The 18,617-nt window shown below is 50.3% G+C and overlaps 5 protein-coding genes across 5 annotated transcripts; 3 read left to right on the top strand and 2 right to left on the bottom strand.

The window, feature by feature from the left end:
- Positions 1-487: 487 nt before the first annotated feature.
- On the bottom strand, positions 488-2,047 carry POX_g09065 (Glutaryl-CoA dehydrogenase; the record flags this gene model as incomplete). The annotated part of the gene is made up of 4 exons (XM_050117830.1): positions 488-534; positions 614-723; positions 814-1,729; positions 1,846-2,047. The coding sequence occupies 4 exons, from the start codon at positions 2,045-2,047 to the stop codon at positions 488-490; spliced, it is 1,275 nt and encodes a 424-aa protein (XP_049965974.1).
- Positions 2,048-2,769: 722 nt separating this feature from the next.
- POX_g09064 (Transcriptional activator of proteases prtT) lies at positions 2,770-5,324 on the bottom strand (the record flags this gene model as incomplete). Its single annotated transcript, XM_050117829.1, has 4 exons — positions 2,770-3,596; positions 3,649-3,925; positions 3,993-4,896; positions 4,951-5,324. 4 exons carry the CDS (start codon positions 5,322-5,324, stop codon positions 2,770-2,772), a joined length of 2,382 nt encoding a protein of 793 aa, XP_049965973.1.
- Positions 5,325-6,177: 853 nt separating this feature from the next.
- Positions 6,178-7,644, top strand: POX_g09063 (Flap endonuclease 1; the record flags this gene model as incomplete). Its single annotated transcript, XM_050117828.1, has 4 exons — positions 6,178-6,190; positions 6,245-6,330; positions 6,404-6,408; positions 6,471-7,644. The coding sequence occupies 4 exons, from the start codon at positions 6,178-6,180 to the stop codon at positions 7,642-7,644; spliced, it is 1,278 nt and encodes a 425-aa protein (XP_049965972.1).
- Positions 7,645-10,823: 3,179 nt separating this feature from the next.
- On the top strand, positions 10,824-12,214 carry POX_g09062 (Histone H1; the record flags this gene model as incomplete). Its single annotated transcript, XM_050117827.1, has 7 exons — positions 10,824-10,896; positions 10,992-11,017; positions 11,178-11,200; positions 11,339-11,469; positions 11,646-11,737; positions 11,805-11,993; positions 12,098-12,214. The coding sequence occupies 7 exons, from the start codon at positions 10,824-10,826 to the stop codon at positions 12,212-12,214; spliced, it is 651 nt and encodes a 216-aa protein (XP_049965971.1).
- A 3,970-nt stretch (positions 12,215-16,184) lies between these two features.
- POX_g09061 (Endochitinase B1) lies at positions 16,185-17,671 on the top strand (the record flags this gene model as incomplete). The annotated part of the gene is made up of 3 exons (XM_050117826.1): positions 16,185-16,343; positions 16,428-16,528; positions 16,606-17,671. The coding sequence occupies 3 exons, from the start codon at positions 16,185-16,187 to the stop codon at positions 17,669-17,671; spliced, it is 1,326 nt and encodes a 441-aa protein (XP_049965970.1).
- Between the last annotated feature and the right edge of the window lie 946 nt (positions 17,672-18,617).

The following is an 18,617-nucleotide window of genomic DNA, read 5'->3' as shown; positions in this document are numbered from 1 at the left end:
ATACACGCCACCCATGACACATCCCGCCTGCGGCGCATCTGCGCTGCTTGGGAGGGGTGGATCAGGTTTTTATTTGTATTTGGTGTATTGCGACTAGTGGTGAGCATCCTGTATGGTAATGATGAAGTGGTCTGACTACAGGATGGCTCATTTCTGCTCCCGATCTATTCTTGGGTCTCTTCAATCTAATTTCTCATGCGAAATTTATGCATTGCTACTGTGAGAGGTGCAGGAGTCGATGTCTCAAGGTGCGCGAGAGCGACCCCTCGATGATGTCACGTGCAAAGTGGCTGGTGCTTGGCTCCCATCCTCGAGGCCCAATGAGGAAGGAATCCGCGCTCCGATTTCTCCGATGCGTATGCTGAATTGGTTAGATGCTATGTACAAATGTGCCTGGTTTTAGGACTCGGGTTCCTGAAGGGAAAAAAAAATAAAAGGAAACGCTCTACAGGATAAAGTCAATAGACCAAGCATGCCAGCTTATTTCTCAGACAAAGGCTTGCTTGCCAGTAATGGCGCGGCCGAGAATGAGAGCTATCATAAAAAGACAAGAAAAGATTAGTCTTCTTGACCCAACCAGTCCTAGCTGCGCATGTTCAGAGTGTGCACTTACCGTGGATATCGCTCTGTCCCTCGTAGGTCTGGACGACGAATAAGTTGGCGACGTGACGTCCAATGTGGTACTCATCACTAGCCGCATTGCCTCCAAAGATTTCTTGAAGACTATAAGATTTTCAATGTGTTAGTGTGAGACGTAAGACTCTTCATGCAAACGGTGAGCAGGAAAGGGGCCGGAGGAGAGGTGAAACATACATTCGAGAATTGGCCAATGCTCGGTCGCAGTTCTGGCGCTTCACCATAGAGATCATTTCAGGCGTGGCTTTGCCGGCGTCTTTCAGGCGAGCCACCTGCACTGCAGCCAAAGTACCATACGCAGCATCGGTGGCTGCATCCGCCAATTTTTTCTGCACAAGCTGATACTTGGCCAGTGGGTTTCCCTTGAACTGCTTCCGCTCCAGGCTGTACTCCCGGGCTCGAGCGAGACAGTCCTCCAAAGCACCCATGGTGCCAAACGCGATTCCCAAGCGAGCGCTATTGAGACAGGTGAAGGGGCCCGTCAGCCCCTCGACGTCGGGGAACATGTTCTCTGCTGGAACCGGGCAATCGTCCATCTGAATCATGCCTGTGATCGACGCGCGGAGAGCACTCTTGTTCTTAATAGCAGGGGTCTCGAAAGTACCGGGGGGGCAGCGTGATCGCTCAACAATGAATCCCTTGATCTTCCCCGTCGTTTCCAACTTGGCCCAGACCAACGCCAGGTCGGCGATGGGCGAGTTGGTGATCCAGGTCTTGCTGCCAGTCAACAGGTATGTCCCCTTCTGTGTCGGGTGCTCGCGTGCCACTGTCTCCATGGAGCCGGGGTCGGAGCCATGATTTGGTTCCGTGAGACCGAAACATCCAGACAATTTTCCCTTAGCCAGCTCAGGCAAGAACCGTTGCTTCTGTTCCTCTGTACCAAACTCGTAGATACCCGTCATGGCTAATGAGCTTTGCACCGACATGCCTGAACGGTATCCAGAGTCCACTCGCTCGACCTCCTTGGTGATCAGACCAGAAGCCACCGTGCTGACGCCGGCGCACCCATATCCTTCAATCGAAGCACCGAGCAGACCAATTTCACCCATCTCCTCCAGAATCTTACGGTCGTAGTCTTCATTTCGGTAGGCCTCTGTGAAAGTCCAAGTCGGAATCAATGTTCGTGTTCTTCCCAAGAAATATAAAAGAAAAAAAAAAAAAGAGAGAGACAAAAAAGACAAGCGATCTGCGCAGTCTCTATTTACATACCTAAAACTCGTGGCAGTAGTCTGTCTTGACAATACTGTCGAGCGGTGTCTTGGATGGCCAATTCCTCTTCCGTAAAGAGCTCCGCCGAGGCGAGAGGATCCTCCCAGTTGAACACTGCGGAGGACGCGCATCGACGACTGGCGACTGTACGACTCGCCTGGGGCGTTCGGGCGGCCGCACGGAATAGAGACCGATTCATCATATTTGTGAAATGTTTGCTTTCAACGTGACCCGGCTAAAAAAGAAAAACATAAACCACACAGATCGTTGAAATAGTTGGTTCGACAGCAGCCACTCGCGAGTTTGATCTTAATCGCTTTGTTGCGGGGGAAGCTCAATCAAATATGCGCTAGTCCGCCGGAGAACCTCGGCACTTCTGCGCGTGCCAATCGCCGAGCGCAGTCGGACCGTCGGAGGTCAACCCTGTGGACATTTGAACATGCTGATTCGATCGATCGGCCGGTTTGTGAGTACCCGGTTGCCACCATATCATTTGGGAAGCTTTCGGACCTTTTCGGTGATGCTGCTATACTCGGGAAATGTACTCGCATACGTCGATGAGTCTAGCCTTCAATGTGTAGGAGACAAGGGCGTGCTTTAAGTGGTTCCTCCGAGGTCCTTCGGTCATCCTTCGACGAGAAGTAGTAGATGCGATGGTAAAAGCTCCAGCTGCCAGGTTCGAGAAGAGTGAGAAGTCCGAATTCGTCTCTGGTCTAAGAGGGTACTTTGGGGGTGCACGAGCAACTTGCTTGCTAATTATTAGAAAAGAATCATGCGAGAAGTAGGAGATGTGGCGAATGATATGACCTCGCTTCGCTCTATGTTTATGTGAAAAAAGCTCGTCCTGGAATTCAGGACAATTATCTACTGAAGCGTTGGAGATGTTGCGCAGGGCTCACGCTAGTGACAATTCGCAGCACCTCATTAAGCGGGCATCTGACTTTGCAAAAAGTCAAACACGCCAGTCGGAAAGTACTCTTCGTCAAATCCCCAGAGATCTGCCATCATAGGATCCATAGAGCCTTCTGAAAGACCAGAATCATGTTTGGTCGAGCTCATGCTCGTGTCAAACCCATTACTGCGCTCGGCAGATAAAGGAGCTACTCCCAAGAGAGGGGTTGGGTGAGTCACGATCGTGTCTCGCTCACCAAGAATTTGAGCGCCGGGGATGATGACCGGTTTGAATAGAGACGGCCTTTCCGAATGGGACATTGGCCCTCCAGATGACTGGCAGCCATTTCGTTTTTCCCATTCCTCGAGACCTGCCAGCATTTTTTGCAGGCCACGAGCAATATGGTGGCTCAGGTGGCGCTCGCTCGCTCGTTGACTACATGATACCATCACCTCAACAATGCGACCGACTATGACCCGCACGTAGGGGATGTCGATGACAAGGCCGGCTGAGGAGATCGATGTGCTCTGTCCATTGTTGGCATGATTGGGCCCTGTTGAGCAGGATTTGACCGCAATTTTCATCAGAAAGACTGCGGCGAAAGTGATCATGCTGTGAAGATAGAGCGGCACTCCAACCAACGCGCGCTGGATGTCTCGCTCATCCAGCACTACTTGAAGAGTGGCAATCGCTGACTCAATGGCAATATTGGCGAGCTTCCTGCGTTCAGGTGACATTGCCTTGGAGGACGTGCATGAGTGATAGGTTCGGAGCGCGACCGAGTTCAGCTGTAGCCGAGAAAAGTGATAATGCATATACACAGCTTTGTATGGATACGCGCCGACATGCCGACTCCCAGCTAGCGCTTCATTAGCGGGTGGCTGGGTAAGTCAGAATGCAGATCGTCTTACCTAGACGTGGAAGCCAAGCCGATTTCCAATCCCCCAATTCCTGATCATACTCGTCGATCCTGGGGAACTCACTCTCCGGGACTTCGAGATCCACGTCGGGTCCAAAAGCGAAATAGATACGAGTTAGAATAATAAATAGATCGACCTGACTGTGAAGTCTCAGGTCGCATTGGGATATCGTAGGTGAACTCGTGAGAGTATTATGTTGGGTGATAGCGGGATCTTCGTGGATGATTGGGGGTCGACCGTACGCGATCGAGAAGTGGTGTTCCAGAGTCTAGCGTGTGTCAGCGAGCACTTTAAAATGACGTATGATTGGCTTTCCGTGGGCAGAGTACACATACGTATAGCAGGTACCACAGTCGTGCCTGCTCCAGATGCTCATGAGAGCCCTGTACAGCCCTTCGGAAGAATTGATGTATATTACGCTCGGTGGCAATGCGAACTGCATAGCCTGAGAGCTTCCAACTCACATCTGCGAGCCAGAACGCACCAATACATAGAGCGCGAATGTCGTCCAAATTATGGTGATTCCCAAGCATCGACTCAGATGCAAGCTTCGCGAATTCTGTGTAGCAGGTATCAAAGGTTCGCTCCTTGGAAGGTAAATGCAAGGCCGTGACGGCGAGAATGGCGGCAGACAACATTGAAGATGACCTCCGAGCCGATGTCAGATCCTTATGTGTTAAGCAAGCCCCATCCCACAAGTACCGATTTAACACTTGGTCGAAATGGTGGAAGAGCTCCTCTGCCTCACTGATGTCCACCACGCCGCGCGAGATGAAGTCGGTGACCAATGCCTGACCCGGCATATGTTCCTCGGTCGGCGAAGTGCCCTTGTTCTCGCTCAACTGAGTTACTTCGTATAGGCTGCCCATGGGAGCCGTTACAAGTGACGTCTCGCCTGTCTCCTCATGATCGATCTTGTATTGCGGTTGTTGCTGAGCTTTCGCGTGATAGGATGAAACAGACCCTGCAGATCGACCCGGCGTGATATCCGCCGAGCTCTTCTTCCTGCGGTGCCCGGAATAATGACCAGTCTCTTCCGGCGACACTGTGGAATCCTGGCGGCCCCGTTTCCTCGACGGGGTCTCGATGGCTCCGCCAGCTGTTTGATAATACGACAGTTCCGGTAGCTGTGCCTTTCTCAGTAGATCGGTCATCGCAAACTCGATCATGCTTTTCCAACTAGCATCACGGAAAGTTCCAAAATCAGTATTTATGACCTTGGACCACGGGAGGCGCGTTCTTGCGGTAGCAGATCATTCAGGGAATTATTTGCGGCGACAACGTTCAACTCACTCAGCCTCGTCCTCCAACAATGTCTGAAGACTCTTGTTCACTATACAATCCAGACCCATACGCCGGCATCGGGTGCAAACTGACTCCCCCGTCTTCATGTCACATCTGACTTTGTGCTTCTTGCATTCCGTGCATGCGCGTATCCTTCGGGATATCTTCGGGATATGCATCTGTCGGTGCTCCTCCGATGAGAATTCGCCCCCGCCAGTCGGCGAGGGAGGCGATGCACCGCCATCAGGATCAAACTGAGTGCGGTTCTGCTTCATGCTGAAATGTCGCACCTTGTCCCGCAAGGCAGACGACCAATTTCCGGGGAAATCAGAAAGGCGGGGTCGGCTCCGGCTTGTGGCCGAGTCTGTTGTGGCCTGAGGCATACACGCGATCTGGGCTCCGGTCACGGGGGAGGAAGCCACGGATCTTTCCCGCAGTGTATATGGCATGTAGTTTTCAACCAAACAACACACAGTCTCCTACAGTTTATTGTCTTGAGGATTCCATTCTCAATCTCCATCTTGCAGTACAGTTTGTTCAGTGGCTGAAATCAGATGCGAGAGACTAGGAATGGGGGTATGCTCGCAACACCTAAAAATGCATACATACCTGGAGAATTTTTCATCGCCTTGAGTTGTCTGAATCATTATTGATGCAGAATTCAGGATTCATCGTTTTATCTATAATTTTATGCCTCAGATAAGAGCGCGGGTCGAGTTTATGCGATCGTCCTGAGCAACCTTGGTGTACTACTAGATGTCTCTGGTGATAGTAAATCCCAGGCCTGCATACATGAATAACATTGAGCCGTGATCTCAACCTTAATCGTACTAAAAAGTAAGTAGGCTTCTCGAAAGGTTACTGTCCGCGTGAAGGACCTCGGAGTCGTCTTTCACAGGTTTGCTCTGGTCGTACACAGGGAACTCAACCCCCCAAGGCCCAGACTTTCTCCTTGAACGACAGACACGATGTACCTGCGGGCCATGCTCAAGTTCTTATTGGTGGATACTGAGTGACTACCTATAATACTGAACCAGTGGGCACTTCATAACCGTCACATGGCGGGAGACTGTATAGCCCGGGTTTTGCCAAGCCGCTTGTCCCGATACGGTTTAAATGGCGGCGCGTGTCTGACAGGCGAGCGCGTCATTCTTCGTGACAGGAAGCTTCCGGGCTCTGAAAGCGTGCACCACATACCTTCTCACTAGACAGGCGATCGCCAAGACCTTTTTCGCAATGGGTATCAAGAGTATGTGGGCTGGTTTGCCATTTGTTTGACTGATCTCTACTAATCCAGCGATAGATCTCTACCAGATCATCTCCGAAAATGCGCCCGACGCGATCAAGACGGGCGAGATCAAGAACCATTTCGGCCGCAAGGTCGCAATTGTGAGTTGAGGCCCGAATCTAGCAGACATGCTTCACCCGAAATTTGCTAACCACGATGATTTAAATTGTGTAGGATGCGTGCGTCTAGAACCTACAATGCGACAATTCCACAGCCCGAGCATCACTGATTTTCTGCGCAGATCCATGAGCATTTATAGTTTCTTGATTGCCGTGCGCTCCGAAGGCCAGCAGCTCATGAGCGAGTCTGGTGAGACCACTTCACACTTGATGGGCATGTTCTATCGGACCCTCCGTATGGTCGACAACGGCATCAAGCCACTCTATGTCTTTGATGGAGCCCCGCCAAAGCTGAAGTCGGGAGAGCTTGCAAAGCGTGGTGCGCGCAAGGCCGAGGCCACCGAGGCGCACGAAGAGGCCAAGGAGACCGGTACGGCGGAGGATGTGGAGAAATTCTCCAGGCGGACAGTGCGCGTCACGCGCGAGCACAATGCAGAGTGCAAGAAGCTACTCAAGCTGATGGGTATTCCCTACATCGATGCGCCCACCGAGGCCGAAGCCCAATGTGCTGTCTTGGCGCGGGCCGGCAAAGTCTACGCTGCTGCCTCGGAGGACATGGATACCCTGTGCTTTGAGGCACCGATCCTGTTGCGCCACTTGACGTTTAGTGAGCAGCGGAAAGAACCTATTCAAGAGATCCACCTGAGCAAGGCGATGGAAGGTCTCAACATGGATCGTAACCAGGTATGGCTCCAAGAACAAGTTTCATGCGTTGCAAGCGCTTCGAAGTCTCTTCATCTCGCTGACGTTGCTGTGTGTCTTGCCTTGTTCCAGTTCATTGACCTCTGCATCTTACTTGGCTGTGATTACCTAGAGCCCATCCCCAAGGTTGGCCCGAGTACAGCTCTTGCCCTCATTCGGGAACATGGCACGTTAGAAAAAGTGGTCGAGTATATGAACAATGATCCGAAGAAGAAATACGTCATTCCTGAGGATTGGCCGTACCAAGACGCGCGCGAACTTTTCGTGCACCCCGACGTGCGGGACGCAAATCACCCGGATTGCGATTTCAAATGGGAGGCCCCCGACGTTGAGGCTCTAGTGCAATTCTTGGTGACCGACAAGGGCTTCAACGAGGATCGGGTGCGTAACGGTGCCGCGCGACTTACCAAGAATCTTAAGACGGCCCAGCAGTCACGGCTTGAGGGATTCTTCAAGCCGGTCGCCAAAACTGATGAGGAAAAGGCTTCCCTGAAGCGAAAGCACGACGAAAAGCTCCAGGAACAGAAGAAGCGCAAGAAGGATGAGGCAAAGGCGAAGAAGGAGGCCAAGTCAAAGCCTCGGGGTGCAAACTAGAGTTTTGCCCGACAAGGGTTCTTCATTTGGATGATTCATGGCGGCGGTAGTGGAATGGGCTGTCGTCCGCAAACTGGGCGTCTCTTCGCCCAGCAGGTCTGGCTATCTTCAAGGCCACCTGCGGCTAAAATGTCTCTTTTATTGTACCATGTTCACATTTATTTCTCGAGCTAGGCGTTTCTTTTTTTTTCTTTCCGGGAAGGTTGCATTGTCTTTTGATTTCTGACGTGAACTTGTTCTGAGGATGGCGGGTGACCGTCTCGATCAGGTGATTTGTCGCGATTCCACCCATCGCTTCTAAGCAGCCAAGGTCTACTGGACGACTTTTGACTCAATTCAAGGGCAATAATTATATTTTTGAAGACAGAATTGGGTGAAAGCTGAGAATTCGACTCTGTAACTGTATTCACCTCAAGACAATCTGCTCCGGCGCAGGCAGGATCAGAAGATCTGGTCGCCAACTAGGGTACAAGACATCCGGTTTTATCTTGCTGATCCTTGATTCCAGATGATCGGAATTTTTCTTCAAAGCTTTATGGCTTCATCACAAGATCATACAGCTTTCGTTTATTCATTTCGAGGTACAACTGACATTTTTCCTGGCTACAACTCGACAACTTGTTGTGGTGCGGGTGTACTGGTTCAGTTAGTGTAAGCGAGACAGACCCGAGAAGAATGCTCGGACAGAATCCCTACGATCTCGTCAACAAGACCCTTGAATGAATTATTTGTGCTTCGCAGTAATCGAATTATTATTGAACTAAAGCTCCATGTGTGTATAAACAGCAATTTATCACTGTGTGGCCGGGGATCACGCATCTTGATTTCGTGGTCGTTGATTCGATGGCGGATGCGAAGCCAAATCAGGCGTCGTGATCTTCCAGTCCAGAGAAGCGGAACACACTCTCTTGCCGTCCAGGATATTCTAACTCAGACCCAAATAATTCCAGCTGGTAGGTACCTTCTTCTAAATGATGAAACATAGGCTGTCGCCATAGTAGGGGGGAAAAAAAGTAAATTCAATTTTGAACCCATGCCATAATGTTGAGATAGCTTAGATCACAGTCCACCTTTGTAGGTTTTCTTCCAAGGGCGGTGGATCAACGGCTGGCCCCAGCTTGGAAGTATGGGGTAGGGTTCAATGCATGGAAGACTTAGCTCAACAGCAATTGATGAGCTCTGTGATCGGTGGGTCACGAATAGCAACAGCTGTTTGGACTTGATTTTAGTGTGATTGGCCAAATCCATTCTTTTTCTCCATGATCGCTGAGTAGCAACCATTTCCATAGGTTGTAGTCCTCGTGCAGATGTTCCACTGAAGGACCTTGCGTCGGGTACCGTGTCGTGGTGGCAGGCTACCAAAAGGGGGCGAAGTATATATATCGGCGGGGGTGCCGGCCCAAGTGCAGGTGACCTTGACACAACCCTCATCTATTTGACTGATCCACCCAATCTGGTTGGAATAGTAGAGATTGTGTCCTGGATGGTAACCAAACCCAGTGTAGAAAAAAAAAACAATTGTCCCTTGAACATGAGTAATTACCTCTTGAACCAGGTATTATCTCAATTTGATAACCCGGTCAATTACCCTATCGGATGAACGTGTAGGTCAATATTGATGAGGTACGGGAGTAGATCACGGGAGTCAACCAGGAACGGTCGTTAGGGTACGAGCGGTCAGCACGATCTATATCCTCGCTTTCTTGCGAGAGCCATCCTGATCGACACAAAAAGGAGGAACTTCATATTGACCAACCTCGCGTGACTTTTCCACAACGGAGCCTAAAATCAAGTCACGACATCATCGAGTCTCGACCGCGTACCATGGGCCTAACTGGAAGTGGCCCGGGCTTCCCAGCGGGGGTGCCAACGCATGTCCGGTGAACCTCGTGACGGCCGCAGGTCCTCAAGGCACACCACGCAAGGAGGGAAGCTTCTTCTTGGGGGGGGGGGGGGGGGGTGGGTGGGGGAACCCTCTGATTTAGAATGCAGGTATTCAGTATCAGTATCAGAGATGATTTAGTATCACTGGAGATCATCTTTGAAGGTGGAAGGACCGGAGTCATTTCAGCTCGACTCTGTTTGAAGAGGGCCCTACCCGTCAGAGCTTGCAGTTGCGACATTGATCTCATCTCGAGTGTCGCCTCAGTCGGGCATCTATACATGTACAACAAACAATCAGAATGATTCAAAATTGCTGAATTCTGACATGTAAGATGAAACTAGCAAGTGAGAAGCTGCCCGGACAAAGGGTTGATTATTGGAACTTGCTCGGAAAAACTCATCGCGACGGCACTGGGTCGCCTCATCGCGAGCAAGGACGGAAAGGAGTTATCCTCGCACTGACGGACCCTCTCCGGTTTCAATGGAATGTTTCCATGCCCAGAAGCAAGTTTACAGGGAGGCAGAATGAGAGAAATTTGTCTCTCGGTGCGATAAGAAGGACCAGAGGGCTGGTTAAAAGGGAGAATGCTCACTACTCAATCTCGTCGTTCCTATCGTCCTCTGAATCTGGCCGATCGATTCTCTGAAGAGGGTGTGGTAGCCGAGACAATTGCATCCAGTTGCTCGTGAGAGAAAATCTCGAAGACTAATTAGAACGACAATTTTTATCTTTTATAATTCGATACAGAGAGGTGATGATATAAGAGGTTCTGGTTTTTTTTCTCTCTATATTCAAACACTACACCATGGTGAATTTCTTCACTTTCTGTTCAGTGTTTCGTATGGGAAGAACGCGCGCTGATCTGGAAATCATGGAGAGAGCGCGCGCGAACAAAGGAGAAGCAGAAACATATGAGAGTTGGTAGATGATCCATACATTGACACTCTGACGATAGGAGAGAGCTTAAGCTGCATCACAGAGCCTCTTGGATCAGCAGATGAGTACTTTGGTGGATACGTAGAGGAAAGGAAAAGGACCAGAAGCCGTGCGATCTTTGCGAGAGGCGCCCGGGGGGGCGATGGGAGGTTGAGTGATCTTGTGTCAACACCCGCCGCCTATAAATCACGGATGCCCCGCTGCTCTTCCCACCCTCCCGCTTCGCTGTTTCTTCTTCTTTTTTTCCCTCCAATCTACACCCTTTCCCCCTTTTTTGAAATTACTTCTAGGTCATCTTTCTTGTGACTTGATCTCTGTCTTCAAACCCTCTTCTACTTCCAGTCCATAAATCATCAACATGCCCCCCAAGAAGGCCACCAGCACAACCGCCGCGCCCAAGAAGGCTGCTCCGGCTCACGCCTCCTACCGTGGTATGTTTCTTCTGATCCTGCATGCGCCTTTCGTCGCATCAACTAAAAACTTATATCATTTTGATCGCGAACATTCTCTGATTCCATTAATATAGATATGATCAAGGATGCTATTGTCAACGTGAGTAGATCACCGTTGCCGCCCGGCTTGTTGTGATGTTGGATCACGCGCCCCCGACCGTGACACGTCCGGTCCAGGGCTCAGATCCCACCACCACGCCCAGAAAATCAATTTTATTACTGTAGATTGCATCATCACTGACTGTTCTTTACATCAAAAGTTGAAAGAGCGCAACGGTTCCAGGTATGTATTTGCTGTGTGCGCTATTTTGTTCACGCGCTGCTCGAGGCCGCCACTTCCGGAGACTCAAGCCGGCGCGTGATCAAAGTGCTCAACCTCCACCCTGAGCGACCGTCAACTAATCCAGCTTCTTTAATTCAGCCGTCAAGCCATCAAGAAATATGTTTCTTCCAACAACAAGATCAATGTCGCCTCTCAGGCTACCTTTGATGCCCAGTTCAACAAGGCCATCAAGGCCGGCGTTGAGAAGGGCGAGTTCACCCAGCCCAAGGGTATGTACTAAATTCCACTCCCAGACCACCATGAGCACATGCTTTTTTTTCTCTCTCTTACTGGAGCCTTGATTTTGATGTGTCGGTGTCTCTTCATATCCTGTCATTGCCAAATGGGGAAAAATTGTTGCCAACCTTCATGTCATGCTCATCTGACTAACGCGTTCCTCTTCCAGGTCCCTCTGGTCCCGTGAAGCTGGCCAAGAAGGAGCCTGCTCCTAAGGCACCCAAGAAGGAGCCCGCGGCCAAGAAGGCCGCCACCGCCAAGGTCAGTTATCGCAGTGGACCGGTGCATTTGCACTCATCTGCTGCTCAAAGCTAACTTGTCTGAATAGAAGCCCGCTGCGGCCAAGGCCACTGCTGCCACCAAGGAGAAGAAGGCTGCTGCTCCTAAGAAGGCTGCTGCCAAGGCGACTACCACCACGAAGACCACTGGCACAGCCAAGAAGGCTAGCACCACCAAGAAGACCACTGCTGCCAAGCCCAAGGCCAACTCTGGTAAGGCCCGCAAGACGACCACTGCCGTACGTAGCCCTGTGTGCCTTTACGGCTCGTGCAGCACAACCGCAATATGCTCACCTCCACACTCTGGTTGATTGATGACTGACTGACCCTCTTTTCCATTCAGGCTCCGGCGATAGTTGAGCAGCCCAAGGTCCTCGGCACGACCAAGTCTGGCCGAGTCACCAAGACCACAGCGGCGTCCAAGCCCGCTACCAAGAAGCGCACGACCCCTAAGAAATAGAGGGCTGGACATCATGTTTCCCCCCATTTGACTTTGATGTTGCCCCTCCCATTTCTAACGTGCGCTTTTGTCTCCGGGAGGGCAAGATGATTCTCCTTGACCCCTTTTCTCTTCCGCTGTATCTTCTTGTCCCATCCACTTTCATGACTCCCTGATCTTGGTGGCTCGACTCCTGCCTTGGCTCCCGCCGTGATCCCCTTGATGGGTTTCAATGGTCTTGCATCTTCTCGCTTGGTCCTTCACTTTGTCTGCTCTTTTTTTCCTTCTCTTTTCTCTTTTTCTTTTGGGAATATCCTTGTTTCTTGTGATCAGCTTTGTGGTTTGTTTTGTTTTCCCACTGCAAAGCTGAAAGGGTTGGCGTCTTGTGGCTGGTTGTGTTTACTGGGGAAATCTGCGTGTTTATGGTTTTGTGAGCTGTCTCACACTCGTTTGCCGGGTTGTTTAGTGGTACAGTAGCCGGATTTGAACCGTGCTCTTCATTCCACTTTTCGGTCGACTTGATGAAATGTCATTTCTCTTGATATGGACCTGGCGCCTTTGTCGCGTGTAGCCTGGATGGTGTAGCCAAATCGAATTGGGTATAGGAGTGCAGGACGGGGCGACTCTGATGCTCGCATGAGCGAGGTTTCTGAACCCGGACTGGCCCAGCTAGAGAAGCGTGTGCGCTCAGATCGGCCTTGCAAACTTTTGCTGCATTATCATGTAGTTTGAGGAGAATGTTGAACGCGAATGACAAATTCCCCGACTTTTAGTTATCAACTACAGGTACGCGGGCTCACGGGGATAGAATGAGGCGGGGACTGTCCACTTCTCTAACGACTGTTCAAGTCTAACGGAATTTGAAGGCAGCTCATTTCCCATTTCCTTTTGTTTATGGAGTCTCTCACAATTAAATTCAATTCAGCCATCACATCAACGTCGCTTTGATTCCCTTCAGAAAGTGTCTCGAATGGAGAGTTTTGTGTCACAACATCAACCTAAATACCAATGAGAATATGATTAACTGATACTATGAAGCCAGGTCAGGCTTCTGGAAAATCGAGTACTTGCCGTAGTACCTGGGCTGTTTCATAGGTACACAGAGCAAGGCTCTACGAATATGGAAGGAAGATTGTGCGGGAGTAGACGCTCGACGGAGGGATCTTTGGGTCTATTTGTCTCCTCGGGTTATTGTACATCTTGTATGGCGGTTCCCTTGGACGGGACGTTTGAAATTAGCGATGCTTCCAGGTACCTAGACTTTCCCCCACCTTGACCGGCAATACTGATGGTCAAGGGATGGATCTTGTGAACCTGTGGCCCGATCTCGGACCAGGTATATGGAAGATCACCGTATTGAATACTGAGTGGAACTTGCTCGTCTCCCGTTGATAGTCAAATGAGGTTACCCGAGCCAATTGGATTCCATATACTCATAAACGAGCGAGTTTGGTTCCTGCCAGGAAAGGAATAATGTAGTAGTAGTAAAAAGCTAATTGATGAATGCAAAGCAAACCCTATTTGAACATTCGAAATATGGATGAATTGCTAGTTTTGGCACCGATGGATGTTCAAATTGGAAGCTAGCGTGACTGGGTAGAGAGGGGGTTTGTACTATTGTACGACCTCCCAATGGAATTTCTAATGAAGAAACCTCAAGGCATTTTCGCTCTTGTCTTTATTCACTTATAGCTTTGAGATTAGCGTCAGTTTACTTTTTTTTTCTTTTTCTTTTTTTTTTTTTTTTGTTTGTGCTCGGCGATCTCATGAGCTGCATCTGGCGGGGAAGATGAATTTTGCGGGAGCAGATCAGATCAGGTAGGGTGTGTGTATGGGCGAGCTTGTGATGGGGGTGGAGGGTTGGAAGATCCATGGGTAGGACCCGTTTGTCTTGAGTTTAAAATTGAGAGAAAGGAAGAGAGGCTATGTACACTTCGCAATGAGGACTTTTGTTTGGGGCTGGAGTGGTCTAGAATTTACTCAGCAAAGGTGTCGTGTTAGGGACGAGAAGCCTCTGCAGAGAGAAGAGAGACAGAAGGGTGACCCAACTCTCAATTCACTGGATTCAGTGTACCGCCAAGCTACTAGTATAGTCAATGGCTGTCCCTATTCATAGCTACATCCAGTGTATGCTAACAAACCAGGGCTTAACAAAATTGCAAATATGTGCACTTGGGGAAAATTGCAGATCCCCTTTTCCGTAGTCCTACATTTCCATCTCGGGTGCGGTTCGCTTGTTGCTTTCTTCCTAGATTAATCTCCGCAGCTTCTTCCTGGATGTACAAGACACGCCTTCACAAATAGCATGCTGATCTGCTCAGTGATACTATTCATACAAAACTCTGTCTCCTAGAAAGATTTGTCAACTCAAAAGGTCCCAAGTTTTATCAAGTCTTGGTTCTTCAGTCGGTGATCCGGTGGAGCCGAGTAAATCTTGCCAGGCCACGGAAGAACTTCCACGACTTGATGGAGCACCCATCGCAGTAATTCAGACGATCCTTCCGTTTCACCCTGATGCGCCAAGTGTCCCTTTTTGAGAAGGGGAAACAAAAAAAACCAAACTATGATTCTTCTTCCAACCTTCAGCGGGAGGCGCTTGTTCATGGGGCGGAACCACTCTTTACTTTTTATTGTCTCATCCTACATGAATGAAGATGTGCTCGTGTATCCAGACCACCGCTGGACAGGACATCAGTCAGCCATTTGTTGACAGCTTTGCGATCAAGGTCTTATTTGCACGAGTTGCGAAATTTGCGCAGACAGTGTAGATCCTCCCTTCAACTGGACGCATGTGTCTGTTTCCAGCGTTTTGATCCTTTTTGGTGATTATGAGATATTTTGACGGAAAAACTGAGTACAAGCTCCGACAGACACCGACATGAAGGGCCCCGCTACACTCCGCAATCATGCCTCCTGCGAGATATTTGCACCGCATCTCCACAATTGGGTCAAGAGCTGCGCATTCGTCGTCCATTCGGAGTCTCGGGGACGACTCTAGACTCGAAACGGTCAAAGGTGGCAGAGCACAGAGAAAGTAGTTCCTCTGTCTACCGCTCAGCTTGTTCCACATTCAAGGACTCCCCGATCGTCACATGGGAGCCTACCTTGGTGGCCGGATCTATGCCTTTTGCTACAGGAGGCAAGAGACCTGAAAACACTTAAAAGTCCAGCCGCGCTGATCACTTCTTCGATCACGGGCCCACGTACTGCGTGCGGACGGTGTCTAACTCGTTTTGTCTGACACCACGTTGTGTTGAGAAGACTGCGAAGTCTCTAGTAGATTCTCTATCGCACGACTTCGAGTCACCGATCAGCTGAGCGCGTGAATATTTCGGCGAATTCAATCAACCCGTCGAGACGAATGCACAGCCTACCTGCAACTCCCCAAGACTTGGGAGAGAAATCTTGGGGATGAGACTCAAGGTTTATGATCGTTTGGGCAAACCCGCAAGTAACGCAGATCTTATCCCGTCTGAGCACTTGCTTCTCCCAAGGACGAGAAGCAGGACGCCTCCAGATTACGATGATGATTCTGAAGGATCAAGCTAAACCCAAGTACTACAATGAGGAAACTTCGGTCGGCTGAAAGGAATCGCGCTAACAAAGGGACTGTACAACTTGTTGCATCTTCAGAGCCCCAATATCGAATACTCTTTCTGCAGCTCCTGAACTTTAATTGAGATTAAAACGGTCTTCCCGGATCACCCGACGGGCCAAACCAGCGCTGATCTCAACGCTTTGTGGGATAGCACGGTCCAGAAGACACGAGAGACGAGATGCAGAGCCTGACTCTGTGGCCTATATCTTCAAAGATGTCGCCCACTTCTCGTCGAGTTGACCAGTCGGTATCTAGGCATTCTCTGAAGAGCCGTCCATTCTTTTGGTCTCTCCTGTCTTATACGTGGACCTGAGTCCCTTTCGTCGCTCTTTTTCATCTTCAGTAGTTTTCAGCTCTCCAGCGGGGGTTCTTTCAAAAATCATATACTGGAAGATGCGTTTCCACACTCTTTCTTGCCTGCTGCTTGCGGCCGTGGGTGTTCAAGGTCGTCATGAGCATCCAACTCGTCACCGAAAAGCAGATCTTGGATGGACCTGCGTCAATGTCGGGCAGAGTACCGGGATGAAGACGGTTGGGTACTTTGGTAACTGGGTCAGTGCAAGACCATTTCCTCAATGCATGCATCGGCATCAATCGCTCGAATCTTTACTCACAGCATCGCTTGATTCCATACAGGATATCTACGGAGCCAACTATCGCATCACCGACGTTCCCGCTGAACAATTGACTCATTTGACTTATTCTTTTGCTAATATCAATACGACCACCGGTGCAATGTAAGGAAAAAAAAAGCAAACAGAAACCGCACTCTACCTCGTCTCCGCATCGGAAGGATCATTGACACGTGTTTTAGTTTCCTGAGCGACACCTGGGCTGACCTCCAGTTCCCCTACCCCGGAGACAACAACACTGCACCGGGCAACAATGTCTACGGAAATGTCAAGCAGATGTATCTGCTGAAGAAGGCGCACCGTAAGCTCAAGACAATGCTCTCCGTTGGTGGCTGGACCTTCCGTGAGAATTTCATCCCTATGCTTGCGTCTGCCACCAAGCGCCAGGCCTTTGTCGACTCGGCGGTGCAGCTCATTGCCGATCTCGGATTTGACGGCATTGATATCGACTACGAGTATGTGGCCGATCACGACCAGGCTGCACAGATGGTCGACCTCCTGACACGCCTGCGCCAGAGCCTGAACCAACTGGCCACCACGACCAATGCGTCCCATCCGTTCCAAATCACCTACGCTGCTCCGGCCAACGTGCAGAAGATTGCTCTGCTGGACCTTGCCGGCATGACCCCGCTGGTGGATTTCTTCAACGTGATGGCTGTGGACTACCAGGGTCCTGGATTCAGTAACTACACGGGCTATCTGGCCAACATCTTCCCGGATACGCGAAACCCTCGTGCAACCGACTTCAACACCGTCTCCGCGCTGGATGCATACCTCGTCGGCGGCGGGGTTCCCTCCCACAAGATCGTCCTGCAAAGCCCTCTCTACGGACGCTCCTTCAACGGTACCAACGGCATGGGCGACAAGTTCATCGATGGCGGCTCGCTGGGCAGTCTCGGCACGGCCGCAGTGTGGAGATACCGCGACCTCCCCGTGCCCGGATACAATGCCCGCGTGGTCAATGTGCCTCGTGTGGGTGGCAGCTACAGCTACGACGCCAAGCGCAAATACCTCATTAGTTACGATACTCCCGAGATTGCCGCTCTCAAGGCCGAGTATACTCAGTGCATGGGATTGGCCGGCACCGCCTGGTGGGAGGTCAGCCAAGATCGAACTGATAACCTGAGCCTGATCAGCACCACTGTGAACCAGTATGGTGGTTGTGCGGCTCTGGATCAGTCTGAGAACAACCTCAACTACCCGACTAGTGTCTACGAGAACCTGAAAGCGGGATTCCCTGACAATTGAATCTAGCTTCCAAGGGGGGAAACAGAACCTTTGATGGTCCACGTGGTGATTGATTCTCGGAGCGATCGACTCGGTGGTTCTCATCTCGCCAGTAGATTCTTGCTTGTGCTATGGTTGTAAATTTTGCTCGCCTTTCTTTTTTGTTTGAGATAATTATTTTTTTTGGCTATATTTCACCCACTTGCTCACAATCAATCTCTCTCTCTCTCATCTGCTCTTCTCTTACTTGTATACAGTCTCCCGGTGAGATCCCCCCCCCCCCCCCCCCCCCCCCCCCGAAAATATAATGCAGATTCTGGATCACCCTCCCTACTTAGTGTCAATTGAAAGACCAGAGGATCAGGTCATCCCAGAGTTTCTCAGTTCCTGAATATCGCACTGAAGACATTGTACCTTCCAACTCACTCTCCTTCCTCATGACCTTTACATATTCAGGCATCGGCCGGTGGATCTGGCAACGGTGAATAATGGAACCTTTCGATAGAAGCAAAATCAAGCTCTTTGGTGGGTAATGATTCCAATCTCGAATATGTGCTCCCAGGCCGAGACCTTACAGTCACGGATTGATCGACTGGAGTCACATGCACATCCGCTGCACAAATGCATAATCTCAAAGCCCCTTTTCGAAGCAGATCATTCAATCACTGATTCTACTCTTATAGTCCGTAGGGCAGGCCTGGCCCCTTTCCGGGGGTGGCTGCTTGTCAGTCTTCCCCAGTCAGAACGGCGTAACGGAGGAGCCTAGCTGCCAAGACATTTGATCTGTAACTGTTTCACCTCTGTCACTTCAACTGAGTCCAGGGCCAACTCGGTGCATGCCGACTGAGACGCAATACACGGTTCCAGTTGCATTTCATCCATACTGACAATACAGAATGTATCATACTGTCATATGGATGTATGGTATTACTAGCGCAGACGCGCCACTCTGGCCGAGACAGATCAA

Source organism: Penicillium oxalicum, chromosome VII (genome assembly GCF_001723175.1).
Source record: "Penicillium oxalicum strain HP7-1 chromosome VII, whole genome shotgun sequence".
Classification (NCBI taxonomy): Eukaryota; Fungi; Ascomycota; class Eurotiomycetes; order Eurotiales; family Aspergillaceae; genus Penicillium; species Penicillium oxalicum.
Note: the sequence above shows the minus strand (reverse complement) of the source record. Positions and strands in the feature narration are given on the sequence as shown.